Source organism: Gymnoscopelus microlampas, assembly GCF_963454915.1.
Source record: "Gymnoscopelus microlampas genome assembly, chromosome: 11".
NCBI classification, from domain to species: Eukaryota; Metazoa; Chordata; class Actinopteri; order Myctophiformes; family Myctophidae; genus Gymnoscopelus; species Gymnoscopelus microlampas.
Genome location: NC_139948.1, coordinates 7,591,021 through 7,609,170, shown reverse-complemented (window position 1 = coordinate 7,609,170; position 18,150 = coordinate 7,591,021). Strand labels below are relative to the sequence as shown.

Here is an 18,150-nt window from a genome sequence, read left to right as displayed (position 1 = left end):
AATAATCTGCCATAATCCCATTAACAGGCCCGTCGACTCATTATCGAAGCTGCTGCTTGGAGAATGCCTAATTGAGTGAGGCAAATGAGGACAGATGATAGATCAGTCGATCGCTGAGGACTTCAGAGGAGCGAGTCTTCTTGAAACCTTTTTGTTTTAACCACTTGTACCCTAGTGAACCCTATTCCGGGGCAAACATTCGCTGAAAATAGCCGATCTATAAACTCGCAACGAGCTTGTAGATCGGCTGTTTTCAACTGAGATATTTGATGTAGAGGGAAATACTAGAGGACCTAGTATAGAGCCCTGGGGGGACTCCGATCAACTAAGGCCACGTTTACACTGTAACGATCAGAACAGAAAGCGACAAAGTGCCGTTGCATTCTCACGTTCTATTCCGCGTTTACACGGAGACGCAACAAGTGATTGAAAACGCTGCAGTGTGCATGCCAGGTGGCTAAGTGGCGGTGTGATGCGCTGCTAGATAGACCAGTCAGGCATGCGTTGAACCCAAGCCCCCAGAGTTGCTGAGAAACATTGAAGCCGCCACCCCAGTGGCCAAAGCTGGAACTGCAGGCGGGGAGAAATACATGCGCGAGCAAAACATACTGGGAGATATTTATATATATAAATATAAATATGTAAACATATTATACATACATACATATGCATTTACATATAAATAGGCATCTCGAGTGTATTTAATAAATATCTCGCGTTCAATCCTTGACACACGGGCTGCCGTAGAACGCAAAAATGACACTAGTGCGCATGCTCATAACTCTATGTGTGGTCAAAAATCTAACCAATAATTCTACTTCCGGCAGGCTTCCGGGTGCTTCAAAACGCCAGTGAGCACATTCATTGAAATGATAGCTGGGGGCGGGGCAATCCGCCCTCTAGTTATATTATACCTCTATGGTTGAACCACTTCCGTTCTACTTCCTACCATAGCTGTTTGTTTACACCAATGTAATAGCATACGTGGCATGAGTCGACGTGTGCCATGGCGTCACACGTTTTGCGGTTTCCCCCGTATTGCCTGTTTACATGGAGACACGAGGTGGAGCGTTTTCAAAGAATTCCACTCTGGAAGGGGTTTTCACTTTTTAGCGTTTTCAACCCCCGATAACGCCGTATGCCATCTAAACGTTGTTGTTTTCTATAGAGACCGTGGTCTAAACGGGGCCTAAGTTTACAGGGTTTAAGTGGTTAAATGCACATCCAGTGCTGACCCAAGGTTTCGTGCGGGCCTAAACAAAAGGTTTCAAGGCCCCCACGTTTATGGGCCTTCTGTTTTGGTCGAAGACTAGGCCTACTTCCAAGCCCCAGCCTGCAAGATCTGACACCGATAGAATTACATTTAGATGAATACAAAAGTAATTAACACAATATTAAAATGTGTCACAATATCAACCAATTGAGCCCAATTGTATGCTTTCCAAAAGATGTTCCAACATAGCAAAAGTAGACGATCTACAAGCTCACAATGTGTCACCTCGCTAAACAGTGTTTTAGCTTGTATTGACATGCCCAAAAATAGGGACTGGGTGGGTTGGAAAGGGTATGTATGTAAGTATAAAAGGGTATGTATGTAAGTATAAAAAGATGAAATTTAAAACAAAAAGATGCAATTTTCTTTTAACTTGATCAAGTTTTAGATAAGACTAACAGACTTTATTCCAGTGGGTTAGCCTGTTTTTCAACAATAAAGTATTTATCACACTAATTATAGTCTTACAGTTTAATTGTATTTTGGATACTTAGCTGATTTGTAATCAGGGGTGCTTTTCAATTTAAATTATGCCATTTTTTAGAACACAGGTTAATACACTGGAATTAGGCCATTAAAACAATAAAAACCTTACCCAAATGTTTTATGTCTTAACAGCAGTTTCAGGACATTTTCATAACAAGAGGGCGACAAACAACAAACCATTACCTCACAGAGGATGACAAAAAACAAGATAATGATCCTAACAAGAGGTGATGGGAGGCAAACCCATCACCTCTTGTGACGGGTCTATAAATATTAGATATGATGCACTTTATATGAAGATTTCACATATTTTCACTCAAATGTCCATTTTATTAGGTATCTTATTTTAACAAGAGGCAATACTTTTTTTTGTACTGTTGAATTTGAATTGGATTTTATAGGATTTTATTTTTATGTTGTCAAACCTACTATATTTCATTATGATGAAATGTACATTTCATAGCCATGCATTTCATTGTCATGAAATGTATTGGGTTCATGTTATGAAATGTATGAGTTTGACTCCTCCCAAACAACTCCTTCCAAATTGTAACCCGTAAAAACAAGGAATTAACATTTGGAAGGAGTCAAACCCACTACATTTCATTGTTATGAAACGTAGAGGGTTTCACTCCTTGCAAATTACCTCATCCAAAGGTCATTGTTATGTAATGTAGCGCACTGTTTATTAGATTATTGATTGGCAAACAATGAATAAAAAGCGGAGCCCTAGACAAAATGTTGACTTTGTTGAGTGGGTCGGGTGTGTGCTCTGCGCACATCTGAGGGAAGGTTTGGCAGAACTACGAGGTTTCGCTGTCAAGCTGTTTGTTCTAAACTCCCCGAGCTTGGCTGGATGTTTCTGGATGTTATTCCAATCAATGTGTGCCAGGTCCACCAAGTCCAGCAGGAAAAAAAAGAGGCTGAAAACGTATCTTGACGGAATACTTTGCTTTCATTTTCTTTCTCCTTTTTTCTTTCGGGTTTTGTCGTACGAGGCGGGTGGAGTTATATCTCCCCTGAGGCAAAGCGGGGCAGAGAAAAGAAAATAGCTTCTGAGGAGATGAGAGAGTATAGCGCTGGTGTTTTACTATATTATATTATAGGTGAACTGTGTGCGATTCTCCGGCGTAAAGCCATTGTGTTCGCTCCACTGATTTAACTAACTAACACACACACACACACACACACACACACACACACACACACACACACACACACACACACACACACACACACACACACACACACACACACACACACACACACACACACACACACACACACACACACACACACACAACCCCTGCCAACACCATTTAACGAAAATAGCCAGTCTACAAGCTCAAGCGTCGCCTCGACACATTGTGTGACCTTGTAGATTGGCAAAGATATAATATCTCTTTGGTGTAACGGGGGAAAAGAAGAGGGGGCCAAGTACAGATCCCCGGGGGACCCCAGTCAAGAGGGTACCCCTCGCCATATAATGCATCCAATGTGATGCGTTGTGAGCTTGTAGATCTGATGTGTTTTAAAACTCCATAAGCACCCAACTCCATAGGCACCCAATTCCAAAAGCACCCAACTCCATAAGCACCCAACACCATAAGCACCCAACTCCATAAGCACCCAACACCATAAGCACCCAACTCCATAAGCACCCAACTCCATAAGCACCCAACACTATAACATAAGCACAAAACATGAATGAATACTCAACAGGCACTGCATGAAAATAATTGATTGCGGGAGGGTGTTCCACAGGCAGACGGCTTATATTTAAGGGAGCCCGTGTCCATATTCTCCCCATAATCATTGATGTACTACCTGACCACATACCCAGGTGTACGTATCCCTGAGACAATCATTTGCATGTACACCCTGTGGTGTCTGCCAGCAATGAACCTCACCACCTCCCAGTCCTACTGAGCATGTGCGTAGGCTATTATGTTTTGATTGGTGCTTTATAATCCCTCCCCACCACCCAAAACCACTACTGAGCGTGTGCAGAAACCTACACTTTATTGGTGGTTTATAACTCCTCCCCGCAGCTACTGAGCATGTGTTAGAGCATTGGGGGTTAGTGGGCAGTGTTTACATGTTTCCAAACGCTGCGGTCTCACTCTGAGACACAGAAATGCATTCTTTAAAAAAAGAGAGTGTTTTGTTGTCGCGAAAACAAAACGTTTGTCGCACTAACACTACAATTGCTATCTTGCTCACACACATATGGGAAAGCACAGATTCTAAAACCACGTAGAGTGCGCCTGCAATGCCCGGACGCACAACATTAAGAGGTCTCCCTCACTCACACAAGTGAGTGTCAGTTCATTGTGTCAATTGTGTTTATATAAGATGTTAGTCTATTCAAAGACAATGATTTGTGCTGCGCTATGCCATTCACTCCAAATTAAACACTAATCCACCTCGCAGGAAATAAAGAACGGATTACAATAATATAACATTCTCTATAATCAGTAACATGTAGGTACAACTAATATCTATATCATATGGTTATATTGAAAGGCGATCAAAGGCTAGAGCTTATGAAGCAAATGTCGGGTAATGTCCCACATTACATAAGCGCATCAGTGTGGCTGTAGAGTTAAACAGCGCAACACTTACGTGATTGCGAACGTGATTGTCATTACAATTTTACTGTAATCCACAAAAGTGAGACTGTTAATTCCTTGTGTCAATAAATTGTGTTTTATCAGCAGTTGCCAGTTAAGCCTATCAAACAAAAATGTTGTTTGATGATCTGCCTTTGCTATAACCACACCAGACCATTCTGTTTAATTCATCCAGAACACAAGCTGTTATGTAAAGTTCTCTATAACCAGCAATGTGTGAGTGATAATTCTGTGTATCAAATAAAAAATCATTCCAAGGCAACGTCGCTCTTCCATGGGCAGAGAGAGGGAGAGAGTGTAAGATTGCACTGGGCATAACGGCTTGCGCAGCCTTCTCTTAAAGGCACTGGCATTTGCACGCTGATTGGTTTTTATTATTGTAACACCCACACCACACCTATGCATAATGTAACAGGTAGCGCAGGTGTTTTGGGGATAAAGCTGGTGTCGGAAGATAGCAACTTGGCTACAGGAACGTCCCTTGCGCCATGTTAAATCCCCAAATAATGGGCATAGCGACTTGGGCGCAAAATATGCCCCTTGATGTCACAGGGTTAGGGTATTTGGGTAACCGCCTTCCATTCCGACATCTCACTACTCCGACTAGTGGCTTCCGCGTGCGGTTAGGGTTAGGGTTAGGGTTAGGTATAGGGTTTGTTAACGTCGGAAAGGCGACATGTCGGAAAGGCGACATGTAACCGGGTATTTGATGTCATAGGTATGGAGAATGTGTTGGCACAGAGCCTACTACATGCCCAAAATAGGGAGAGCGGGTTTTGCAGGATTTGCTGTGTGTTCTTCATGTGTACAGATGGCAGCTGACTGCCAGTGTTGCCAGATTTTGCTGACTGTCAGTGTTGCCAGATTGTGCGACCGGGTCTATGGAAACAAGCCCAAAGGAATATACTGTAGGCCACATGAGCACTTTAAACCTAAATACGATCTGATATTTGAAAATAGACAATCTATAAGCTCACAAGCGTGTAGATCTTCTATTTTCAACGTGGACAAATACATATTAATTTGGGGGTCCTTGGCATGAAAATGTTTGGGAACCACTAGTTTAAACAACATTGGGAAACAAGCCCAAATAAACAACTATACTTTAGAAATAAGGCCAAACAACCCTGCAACCCGCATCTACCAATAATTTACAAGCAACTTTACAGAAAGAACAAGCCCAAAGCCACATCTCTATATTTCTTCCCTCTCTCCCTAAATTAATTTAGATGGCCCTGCTGTCCAAGAGAGCGGGCGCCGGCCCGGTGAGTTTGGACGACATGCGGGAGGGAGGAGGCCAGTGTTCAAAAAAAGTGCTTCACTGAACAGATGGGAAGCTGTGAATGAGTGACGGGGACAGACTAGTCACCAGTTTGTTTGTTTTTGCCAACTCTGCTAAAAAATATATATATAGTTACAGGAGCGCTAATGGTATCCCCTGTTAAACGACATTTCAAACTTTAGGCTTCAATCCAGCACTCTTAAAGGCACTTTAAACTTAAAAATAGGGCAAGTGCTATTCCTTTGTTAAAATAAGTGTTCAAAATATATATTCTGATCATCATTGATGGAACACCTACAGGATACAGGATAAACAAGTGAAATTGGAAGTGATGATACAAAGAAATAGGATATGGGTTTGTGAAGTTAAAGGCCTATCAGCTCACATTACCTATCAAACCCGTAAACACCATTCAAGACCGTATAGAACATGGAGGCCGCCATTGAGTTCAATGGAGAAGTGGTGCCATGTTATATGCGGTTCCACAAGCTTTAACCATACAGTAGCATTTTTATATTAAGTGAATACTGTAGGTGGGGGTTCAGTGTACTTTGTGACCCCTAACTCAGGGGTTCCCAAACCTTTTCAGCTCAGGACCCCATGAAGACACATTTTGAATCTGCATTTTATTTTCACAGTTTTCCTTCTTTTCATTTCTTTTAAAAAAATGTGTGCATATCTTCGTTATTTTACAACATCTCTGGAATTTCTGTCAAAATTTGAAAAGTAAAAACTAAACAAAAAAAAAACAGAAAAGAAAAGAAAAAAGAAGGAAAGAAAAGAGAAAGAGGAAGAAAAACAACTTAAAATGTATGTTTGGGAAACACCGTTGTAATACTGCAGTGGTTCTCAAAGTTTTCAGGCCATTTGAACTGGGGACCCCCCAAAATAATCATATTTGAACAAATAATCATATTTGAACTGGGGACCCCCCAAAATAATCATATTTGAACTGGGGACCCCAAAATTAATCATATTTGAACTGGGGACCCCAAAAATAATCATATTTTAACTGGGGACTCCCCAAAACAATCATATTTGAACTGGGGACCCGCCCACCCTGATAAGCACTTGGAATGTAAAGTTGAGGCATGCAATTTAGTTTGACTTGACATTGATATTTTGTTTGCCTCTTTCTTATATTATTTGACAATTTGGCCAACGTTTGACCGGTTTTTATAGTGTCTTTATAGGTCTTAAAAGTCCTTAAATTGTCACTTTAAGACCCCCCCCAAAAAAAATACAACTAGAAAAAGTGCTCCTCGGAGCACAACTCTCCGCCAGAAGACTTGTGTTGGGAATGTTGGGAATGTTCTATCTGTATAAGTGTCCTATCCGTCCTGTCTGTAAGTGTCCTATCCCTCCTGTCTGTATAAGTGTCCTATCCGTCCTGTCTATGTAAGTGTCCTATCCGTCCTGTCTGTGTAAGTGTCATATCTGTCCTGTCTGTGTAAGTGTCCTATCCAATTGTTACAGTGTCCTATCTGTCCATTTCTCAGCCATGTCAACTTGAAATCATGCTCGCTGGCTTGGGCGCTTAGCTATTAACTAAGCATTTGTAGGATCGAGGCCTTCCCATCTAGAGAGGCTTTAGCTTAATTAAAGTATCTGCTTTGCATGCAGGATTGGAACTGTCTTACCTCACTTTGAAAGTGGCACAGACACTTTCAAAGTGACACATGTATTTTATAGGCCGCTATACGTCACTAGCCAATCGGATCAAACTATTTCACCGTATTGTCACGTGTCACGTGAGGCTTGACCAATGTTAGTCCCAGTTTCAGAAAGTGAAAACAAACTCTCCTGGCGGAGAGAATAAAATCATGTGGGGACCACCCACAGGTTGAGAACCACTGCCATACGGTGCCAGAGTCGGACCCCTTACCTGAACAGGGTGTCGTTGTTGGCGGGCGGCTTGGTGGGGTTGTGGCAGTCGCTGTGGCCCTCGGGGACGTAGCCCCGCTGCTTTTGGAAGCTCTGCGCCCCCTTGACCACGATGGCCACGCCGTCGCGCACCCGCTTCCTCAGGCTCATGCGCCAGCGGTCGGTGATGATGCTGATGATGCCCACGGGGAAGCTGTCGGGCGGGGCGACGTCCGGGTTGCCCACCGCCAGGCTGGGGACGATCCAGATGTACCCGGGGCCCACCAGCCCCGCGTCGGCCGCCATGGTGAACAGGTACTGGGCCTCTTCGTGGGAGCAGTACACCAGCAGCACCTGGGCAAGGTGTGGTTTTGCATTATCATCAAATCCAGTGGTGTGAAGTGACTAAGCACATCTACTCAAGTACTGTACTTAAGTACAATTTTGAGGTGTTTTTACTTTACTGGAGTGTTTCCAACTTCCAAATATCGTACTTTTACTCCACTACAATGATTTGAAAACTTTAGTTACTAGTTACTTTGCAGATATAAATGATTATATTGCAAAACATACATTAACCATTTTCGCCCTATTTTATACAGAGGCTATTTGAAAAATAGCCGATCTACAAGCTCACAACGCGTTGCGACGCGTTGAGAGCTTGTAGATCTGCTATTTTCAAACATTGTAGTACTTTTACTTTTGGTACTTTAAGTATATTTTGATGCCAATACATTTGTATTGTTACTCAAGTAACATTTTGAACACAAGCCTTTTACTTGTAACAGAGTATTTTTATATTGTGGTATTGCTACTTTTAATATCTTAGTACTTCTTCCACCACTGATCAAATCAAAGAAAAAGGTCCCACACATTGTCTGGAACTTGCAAAAAGGATGCTCTTTATTAAATCATGTAGATCGTGCCAAAGCTCATGTCTTACCTAGACACAGGATCTGACACAAATGTTGACCTGATGGTGTGTCTCATATAGGAGGGCTGTGGATACTTCAGAAACCCGCCTACCAGTGACATCATCATTAGGCAGGGTTTTTTATTATTTCAAACAACGTCTTTTTATTTTTTATTATTAAAGTGAGAGCAATGGCTTCCATTATAGCATGCTAACTTTCCAGGAATAACAAGCCGGCAGTTAATAGAAACTGCAGCCATCCAAGCTAACAAAAGCTTGGATTCCCCATCGATTATGTCACTGGTAGGTGGGTTTCTGAACTGCCCACAGCTCTCCTCTGAGACACAGACGGCGTAGACAAAAATGTTAGGCCTACTATATTATCATGAGCATTAGTGAATACCAATTATATGAAAATATATGAAGTTGAAAATGGGTCAAGTTGTCCTTTAATATGCAAACACAGGGCAAAGTGACACACTACCCCTTTAACCCACGATAACCCCGGTATTACCTGGGCGTCGATCTGCTGCAGGAGGCGGCGCGCGCGGATGTCGTTGAGGCCGTCGGCGGACATGTCGAAGGTGAGCACGTCCTGCAGCTCCCAGATGAAGTAGCTGGTGTCGGTGAAGGACTTGATGTAGTCCACGTAGGCCTCGTAGCCCGGGTACAGGCTGGTGATGACCACGAAGCTGTCCCAGTTGTACTCCTCCATCACCTTGAACATGCCGTTGATCTGCTGCTCGATGGACGCGCCCAGCTGGAGGAAGGTGGAGCCCTCGCCCTGCCGAAGTGGACACCAGTTACAATGACAATTATATATTTTTTATTTAGAGTAGCAAATAATACCAATAGTACCACCCCCTTTTTCTCCCCAATTTAGTCGTTATGCCAATTGATTCCTCCCCACACACTGCTGTACATAGACTGTAAAAAAGAATGGCCAGCGTTACGTCCATAGACTCTACAGACCATAAATGAAGCCTATAGTTCAGCAATTAAATCAGCAAAATTTCAAAACTGCCATCTTTCTATATTGTGCCATATCGCGTCATATCCTAAGCAACCGCAAATGAATGCTATTGGTTGGGACCGCAGATTGGGGGTGGGGAATGAATTCTATTGGTTGGGTAGCTTGTCAATCAAAGCATCACAAGGTAGCCACGCCCCTCCTAGAGCATACCCTACTTTATCATCAATTTTAAAATAAATAATTTACCAAAACGCATATCATGATTATTGAAAGAAGACTTTAGACTAGCGACTGGAAGCATATAGTATTTATGACAATGTGTATTAAGGTAATACAATCGAGTCTAAAGTTCGGCAAAAACCCTACGCCCGGCTTCCCTCTCCTGAACACAGGCCAATTGTGTTCGCATAGACGCCCGACAAAGCCGGATGCACCACGGTGGATTCGAACCCACAGCCTCCGTGGTGGTGGGCAGGGACTTGACCACTGCGCCACCCGAGCGCTCCCTCAACATCAATGATAATTTAGACCAGCGGTCTTCAACTGGGGGTCCGGGACCCCTAGGGCAGAGATTTCGCCAAATATTTAGGTGATAGGAACCTTTTTTTTTACATTAACCACTTGAACCCTAGCATCCCTATTCTGGGGTAACATTTGCCATAAATAGCAGATCTACAAGCTCGTTGTGAGGTCGTAAGTGGTTCGAATATTGGGAGAGAATCTGCAGTTATGATTGCAATTGGAGTTTATTAAACACACCGTAGTACCAAGTACATACACAAGGATGAGCACCAGGAAAAACCTTCAGAAGAAATGTAATCACTTGAACACCAGTGTCCCTATTCTGCGGCAAATGGGATCTACAAGCTCTACAAACTCACAACGTGCAAAACTCACAATGTGACACGTGTGAGCATGTAAATCAGCTATTTCTGGCAAAGAGATTTCATGTAGAGGATCTAGGCTCTATAGTAAGTGGTCAAGCCCATTTCCATTTCTTGCAATAAATGGTTAAACCTACTTTGACGTGAGTGTTCCTGACTGAAGAACAGATTTGCTAACAACGCATCGGTGTGTGTCGTTGTAGATCATTTATTTTGGGGCAAGCAGCACCCTTGCGCGAGTATAAATTAAGCTTCACGCTTCATCAGGCCCGCGCACAATCGATTTGCTCTGGCTAATGAGAAGAAATTGGAAGATCGTAATTCAATTTAGGGTCATGTGCGATGAGATTTCTCTGGGGGGGGGGGGGCGTGGATGCATGCACGAGGGCAGGATATTTAATCAGAATCTGTGATGTTACCAGAGGACATGGCCTACAATCTGATCAAAGATATGGCTCCCATAAGCAAAATGAGCAACACAATACAAACAAATATATATACTTTTACACAAATGATGATCATAATCAATACAGACATGATATCTGACCTCTTCACACTTCTCTTCACTTTTCCTGATCTTTCCCTGTATAGTATTTTCCCCCTATATGTCGTGCCTGATTTGCCTGGTGTGAAATGAAGCCAATTCGCACCTGGCACCATTTCACACTTGGCAAATCCCCCCCTCTGTCCGTGTCAATGCTTGGACAATCCACCGATGCTCCACTGAAGTGCCAATGGCAGGCTCTCTGAAACTTTGGAATGTCTGTAATCTGCACGCACATGCACACGCACACGCACACGCACACACACACACACACACACACACACACACACACACACACACACACACACACACACACACACACACACACTCGCCTGCATTCAATGTAAACAAGCAAGCACGCACGCACATCCATGCCACCCAACTCCCGCACCGTACAATTCTCAGTGTTAACGTTTGAAAGGTGAGCCGTCCGTATAGGATAGTCCCTATATCGCACAACGATTTGGCGGCCCCCCTGCAGCCTATCTCTGAGGACCCCCTATAGGGGTCCCGGACCTCCTGTTGAAGACCCCTGCACTCTAAATGAAGACTGAGGATATGAGGGTGTAGGCCGTGTGGGGTCCCGCAGTCGTTTTGTTCTGGGGGCTGCAGGTCCATTCATCACATGAACCCATGTGTCTCCTGCAGCCACGCCCCCACCCCGGCTACCAGCAGTGGTGGAAAAAGTACTCACATTTTCTACTTAGGTAAAAGTATCAATACTGCAATGTAGACATACTCTGTTACAAGTGAAAGGCCCTTGTTCAAAGTGTTACTTGAGTAGAAGTACAAACGTATTGGCATCAGAGTGTACTTGAAGTGCCAAAAGTAAAAGTACTAAAATGTTTGAAAATAGCCGATCTACAAGCTCACAACGCGTCGCGATGTGAGCTTGTAGATCGGCTATTTTCAAATAGCCTAGGTATATTATAGGGCTAAAGTGGTTCATGTATGTTTCATAATATAATCATTTATATCTGAAAAGTAACTAGTAACTAGAAGTTTTCAAATAATTGTAGTGGAGTAAAAGTACAATATTTGCCTCTGAGATGTAGTGGAGCAGAGTAAAAGTATTGAAGATTGGAAATACTCAAGTAAAGTACAAATACCTCAAAATCGTACTTAAGTACATGTACTTAGTTACTTTCCACCATTGCACTTGGCTTTTACAAATGCACACACTGGACGGCACACACTGTAAACCCCCGAGCGTTGATTTATTTCTTTTACACTCTCACGGTTAAATGAGAACTCGGGACTTCACTGTGCATTCTCTGTTTTTCATGTGTTCCCTCCAAACACAATGACCTTCAGAGCAACGCAGGAGGACAACGTGCCTGCTGATTAACTTTATACACCATGGGTCTTCAACAGGGGGTCCGAGACCCCTAGGAGGTCCTCAGAGTTACACAAATCTTTGTCTTTTTCAATTTTGTTTTACTTGTGTCCTATAGCGTCCCTATTTTGGGGGGAAACATTCAAGAAAAAGAGCAGATCTGCAAGCTCACAACCCGTCGCAGTTGTGAGCTCGTAGATTGGCTATTGTTGGTGAAGAGATTTGGTGTAGAGGGACAAAAGAGCAGACCGACAGCAAGTACAGAGCCAAAGGTCAAGTTACAAAAGTATTGGCATCAAAATGTACTTAAAGTACCAAAAGTGAAAGTGCTAAAATGTTTGAAAATGATCTGATCTACAAGCTCACAACGCGTTGCATCGCGACGCGTTGTGAGCTTGTAGATCAGCTATTTTCAAATGGCCTAGTCATATTTTATACCTAGGCCATTTTAAAATAGCAGATCTACAAGCTCACAACGCGTCGCGATGCAACGCGTTGTGAGCTTGTAGATCGGCTATTTTCAAATGGCCTAGGTATAAAATATGACTAAAGTGGTTAATGTTTGTTTCATAATGTAATAATTTGTATCTGAAAGTGAAAAGAAACTACTAACTAAAGTTTTCCAATAATTGTAGTGGAGTAAAAGTACAATATTTGCCTCTGAGATGTAGTGGAGTAGAGGCAAAAGCATAGACAATTGGAAATACTCCAGTAAAAGCTAAAGTACCTCAAAACTATACCTAAGGACAGTACTTGAGTAAATGTACTTAGTTACTTGACACCACTGTGTGTAGTTTTGAGTGGACACCCCACATGGGCACTTTCAGCACCATGGATAGTGACAGGCTTGGAAATCAACTTCAGAACCACGGACAGCGGCCGTTCCCTCCCAAGTAGTGGTGAGCTATAATAATCCTCACCAAACAGCGAACAGAGGCTGGCTCACAACGCTAATCTTCACCCTAATATTACATTGTGTCCCAAAGACGAGAATCCCCTCAGCAGGGGCGGGACATTTCTAAGAGTTAGACATGAAACAGCTCTGAGAGTGTATGAAGCAACCATAAGGGTCCATTTGGTTGCATGTGTACACTCTCCTGTAGTGTAAAGTAACTAAGTATATTTACTCAAGTACAGTACTTCAGTACAATTCTGAGGTACTTTTACTTTACTGGAGTACTTCCAATTTCCAATACTTTTACTTTTACTCCACTACATCTCAGAGGCAAATATTGTACTTTTACTCCACTACAATTATTTGAAAAAATGTAGTTACTAGTTACTCTGCAGATATAAATTAATACATTATAAAACATACATGAACCACCTTAGCCCTATTTTATACCTAGGTTATTTGAAAATAGCAGATCGACAAGCTCACAACGCGTGGCGATGCGACGCGCTGTGAGCTTGTAGACCTGCTATTTTCAAACATTAGTACTTTTACCTTTGGTACTTTAAGTACATTTTGATCCCAATACTTTTGTACTTTAGTACATTTTGAATTCCGGACTTTTACTTCTAACGGAGTACTTCTACAGTGCAGTATTGATACTTTTACTTAAGTAAAACATTTGAGTACTTTTTACACCACTGACACTCCCTAAATGGATTAATTAACATTGAGGATTGTTACTGTGTCGTCTGAGAGCGAAGGGCTACTTATCAAGTAAAATTGGATTGATCCATTGAAAAGTATGTATAATCTTAATGAGGCACATTGCAATTGTTGATTTCACAGTCCAATAAAGCCATGATTGTGATTCACATGGTGCGGTGTTTGCTGAGTTTCGTAAGTTCGCATTATTGACAGTTCCGTGGATAGTTCCGTGGACCGGGGGCTTCTTATTGTAGTGCCGTGTAGACCAATTATTTGTTTACAAACATTGAGACTGGACGCACAGGTGACTGTTTCATGTAATCAATTCCCAACAGATCCCCAAACCTGTTGTTTTGGGGAGCGCTGGTTTCAGTCCATTCAAGCTCCTCTTGTGTGTTGGCTAGTGAGGTGTGCCCTAGCGAGACATATATACTTCATGGCGCAACGGTATTGAGAACAGCTGACATACAAGCTCAAAGCCGCGTTGTGGAATGCGACCGCTGTGAGCTTGGAGGTCTGCTATTCTCGGCCGGGACGGAGCATAAATTAGGCTTGACGGGCTGCAGCTGCGCGAGCCAAGCAGGTTCTGGGGCCATGATCATAGCGCGCTCCCTCCGTTCTTATGACAGCCACTGGAGGCGGGGTTTGGAGGAAAACTGCTTTGAATTGCTTTTATTGTTTACACACAACAGAAGCCAAGGATTATATATTTCAAGAGCGAGAGATCACAGTAAAAATCCTAAGCATTCTTCTTTCATACTGGGAGAAAAACAGCATCATAAAGTTTGATGGGATGCATTTTTACACGTGAGACTGTGACGTTACATTGCATCTCATGAGTGGTGGGGTTCTTTTGCTGCCGACCTGCACACGCATACTGGTAAATCAGTGTCATGACGTTGGCTGTTAAGGCGTCTATTTGCTTTGCAACAACAAAAGCTATAATTGTGTTTGTAGCATACAGTTAGTTACGTGGAGTAATAAAGAGAATGAGATAAAGTGTGACATTTTACCGGGTACATTCAGTGCTTTCCTTGGATGTGAAATATAAACAGTAAACAGTAATCCATTAAGAGGTGCCCTTTAAAGCCCTAATGGAAAGAAAAATACACTCACTTTGCTTGAGCATACCCATGGTCTTAATGAGGACATACCTATCATTAGATGCCAAGAGATTTGAAAAACTAAATCCATTTGTGTGTATTCTTTTGTCAAAAGTCCCTAAAAGTCCAATTTAAATTACCTCCAGTCAAACGCAAACGTACTGCGTGACAGTGGTGGGGGAAAAAGTACCAAAAGTAGAAGTAGGCCTATTACAATGTTTGAAAATAGCAGATCTACAAGCTCACAGTCACAATGCGTCGTGATGTGACGCATTGTCCAATTGTCTAGACAATGGGAAATACTTGAGTAAAGCTAAAGTAACTCAAAATTGTACTTAAGTACAGTACTTGCGTAAATATACTTAGTTACTTTACACCACTGCTGCGTGATGATTTCATTCAACCGGTATGATTCCCATAGCTCTTGTTCCGCCACTCGCACCTGATTTTCATTAGGCAGACACTCTTTGGCTTATCCAACTGAAGATGATGGCCAGACTGTAGGCTACATAACTCATTTTAAACATAAACAGTTAATTAAATCATGTATCTGTAAACATTTGAGGTGAGAAATAAGCGATGCAGTGTGTGTGTGTGTGTGTGTGTGTGTGTGTGTGTGTGTGTGTGTGTGTGTGTGTGTGTGTGTGTGTGTGTGTGTGTGTGTGTGTGTGTGTGTGTGTGTGTGTGTTTGTGTGTGCGCGCGCGTACGTGTGCGCGTGTGCGTGTGTTTGTAGAACCCTCGATCCCATAGCCAGAGGGGACAGGACCGGCAGCTGAGACAATGACTGGTACATCTTTCAGTTTGAACAACATGGGGTCTAATGAAAGAAGGGCACACAAACATTTTTGTTTTGTTTTAGCCACTTTACATAAACACTTTTTAGTTTTTTTGTACTTTCTTCAAAAATGTACTTTCTTTTGTTATCTTTTTCCTTTAGAAAATATAATGACCCAAAAATAAAATGTATGATTTTGTCATAAAAATGTCCGACTATACCTACAAACACACAAGGCCTCATGATCCCAGGATGGCCCTACCAGGTTGGCCAGACACCAGACGTCCCCCTACATGCACTGATGCATTCACAACAAGCACGGAACAATCCTATCCCTCGGCTTTCTTTTTGTTAATAAGGAGCATAAGGCCTATGTCCTTCAATCCCCTATAGAACACAGGAACTGTCCGCCCCGCACACAGACAAAGGACCTGGAGGCCAGTTCCGCTGCATATTACATCCGACACGGGCAGCAAGGGATCGTGTGCACATCAATCTGCTCATTTTCTCACCGTCCCACGGCAAATCAGTCAAAGTTATTGCCTCATTTCTGCACATGCGGCCGCCCTCCCCGTGCACTGCCACTTCTGCTGAATCCGTGTTGGTTTGCCGGGCCAGACATGTGAGAACGCATTACGTTACTGTTTCTCCACGTCAGGTTCAAATGGACTCGTACGGGTCTGTAAACAAATGGAACCAAATGGACCCATAAGGGTCCATTTGGTTCCATTTGGCCGAGTTTACCATGTATCGAGGGTTTAAGTGGTTAGAATACACATTATATCCACCATATTAATAGAAAAGATAATGTGTAAACAAACAAAAAAACAATAAAACATACATTTATATCATTCTTTCTCAAAGTGGGGTCTGGGGACTCCCAGGGGTCCTTGGGGGGGGTTCCAGGGGGTCCCCAACCAATGTGTCAATATAGCATCACAATCATTTTAACCACTTTAACCTTTTATACTTTGGCTATTCAAAATGAGCAGATCCACAAGCTCATAGCGCTTCACCGAGTGCCGCGCTATGAGCTTGTAGATCTGCTATTTTTGAATTTGTGCAAACCTTTGAATACGTATTCTTTTTAAGTGAACATTTGTAACTCGAATCTTTGCCTCCGGGGGTCCCCGGAGCAACATATTTTGAGATGGGGGTCCGCGGCCAAATACATATCATTTTGGGGGTCCTTCACATGAAACAGGTTTGAGAACCACTGATTTATATAACAACGATAGTGCTGTCAAACTAATCTAAGAAGTAATTTATGAAATCTATGAAAAGGTTTAATCCGCAACACAATACAATACATGTGGGGGGCCCCTGCTTCATCTCTCTCTCAGCGAAGGGCTCCTTAGCCTGAAAAAACATTGAAGTCCCCTACACTTTGACTCAGGGGTTGAGTCCTTTGTCCACCATTGATACTGGCATGTCCAAACCAGGGACTCCGCAGGTTGACAGTGGTTAAATAAAGTCTCCAGCATTCCATTACGAGGCATGAAAGTGCAATACTTCTCCACTGGATCGCCCAGCAGAGCTGCCCGGTGACAGATGTCGTCTCAACACTTCGCCAGTTAACTTCTTTATTAATCCATTAAGACCGGGAAGGCATCTGTGTCATTTAAAGATTTATTTGGCTATTCAAAAATAGCAGATATACAAGCTTGTAGCGTGGCACCGAGTGCCACGCTACAAGCTTTGTTTTTTTAAATCTTTGAATCTTTGAATATTTTGAATATTTATTTTTAAAAGCGAACATTTGTTACTCGAATCTTTGCTTCTGGGGGTCCCTGGAACAACATATTTTGAGATGGGGGTCCGCGGCCAAATACATACATTTTGGGGGGCCCTTGACATGAAAATGATTTGAGCACCACCTATATAATAGCGACATACGTTTTTTTTTGTTTTAAGTTAGGTTTTAGAAGACATTTGTAGAATCCCCAGAAGCAAAAATTTGAATGTTCGCTTTAAAAACATGTATATATTCAAAGATTTGCTAAAATGTTCACGATTTTCCCAAAATAGCCAAAGAAATCCCTTTCCCGGTCTTAATGGGTTAAACTGGTCGCCGATTGCTCTCCCTCTGTGAGAGCTTTATAGGCACGACTAAAATGTCCCCTTTCAGTTAGCGAGCGGCAGTTCATTGTACACAAAGGCTCACACTGGAGCGTTTAATCTCGGGGAAGATTACAGCCATCGAGTCGAGAGCTTATAGCTTCTCTGTAGGCAAAGGTTCCGCATTCACCCAGGGCGACAAGAATATACAGTGTAAAACTTGTAATCTGTTTACAAAACACAGATGTAAAGATGTCAATTCAAAGGGCTTAAACAATTTCTGCAGCGTTTTCTTTCACGGACACTCGAAATTGAACCGTACGGGTCTGTAAAAGTGTACAAATGGAGCCAAACCGTGTGTATGCTCAACACTGGAGGATTTGACTAGATTTTTTCAGTGTAATGATTAACTAATGATGAAACCGT

At 42.6% G+C, this 18,150-nt stretch overlaps 1 protein-coding gene across 1 annotated transcript in view; it reads right to left on the bottom strand.

Moving 5' to 3' along the window:
• grin2ca (glutamate receptor, ionotropic, N-methyl D-aspartate 2Ca) overlaps positions 1 to 18,150 on the bottom strand; it is a gene marked incomplete at both ends in the record, with an annotated part of 127,311 nt that overhangs the window by 83,418 nt on the left and 25,743 nt on the right. Inside the window, 2 exons of the mRNA XM_084072387.1 lie at positions 7,560 to 7,891; positions 8,965 to 9,234. Of these exons, the coding sequence (XP_083928513.1) occupies positions 7,560 to 7,891; positions 8,965 to 9,234 (602 nt within the window). The remainder of the gene's footprint in view (positions 1 to 7,559; positions 7,892 to 8,964; positions 9,235 to 18,150) is intronic.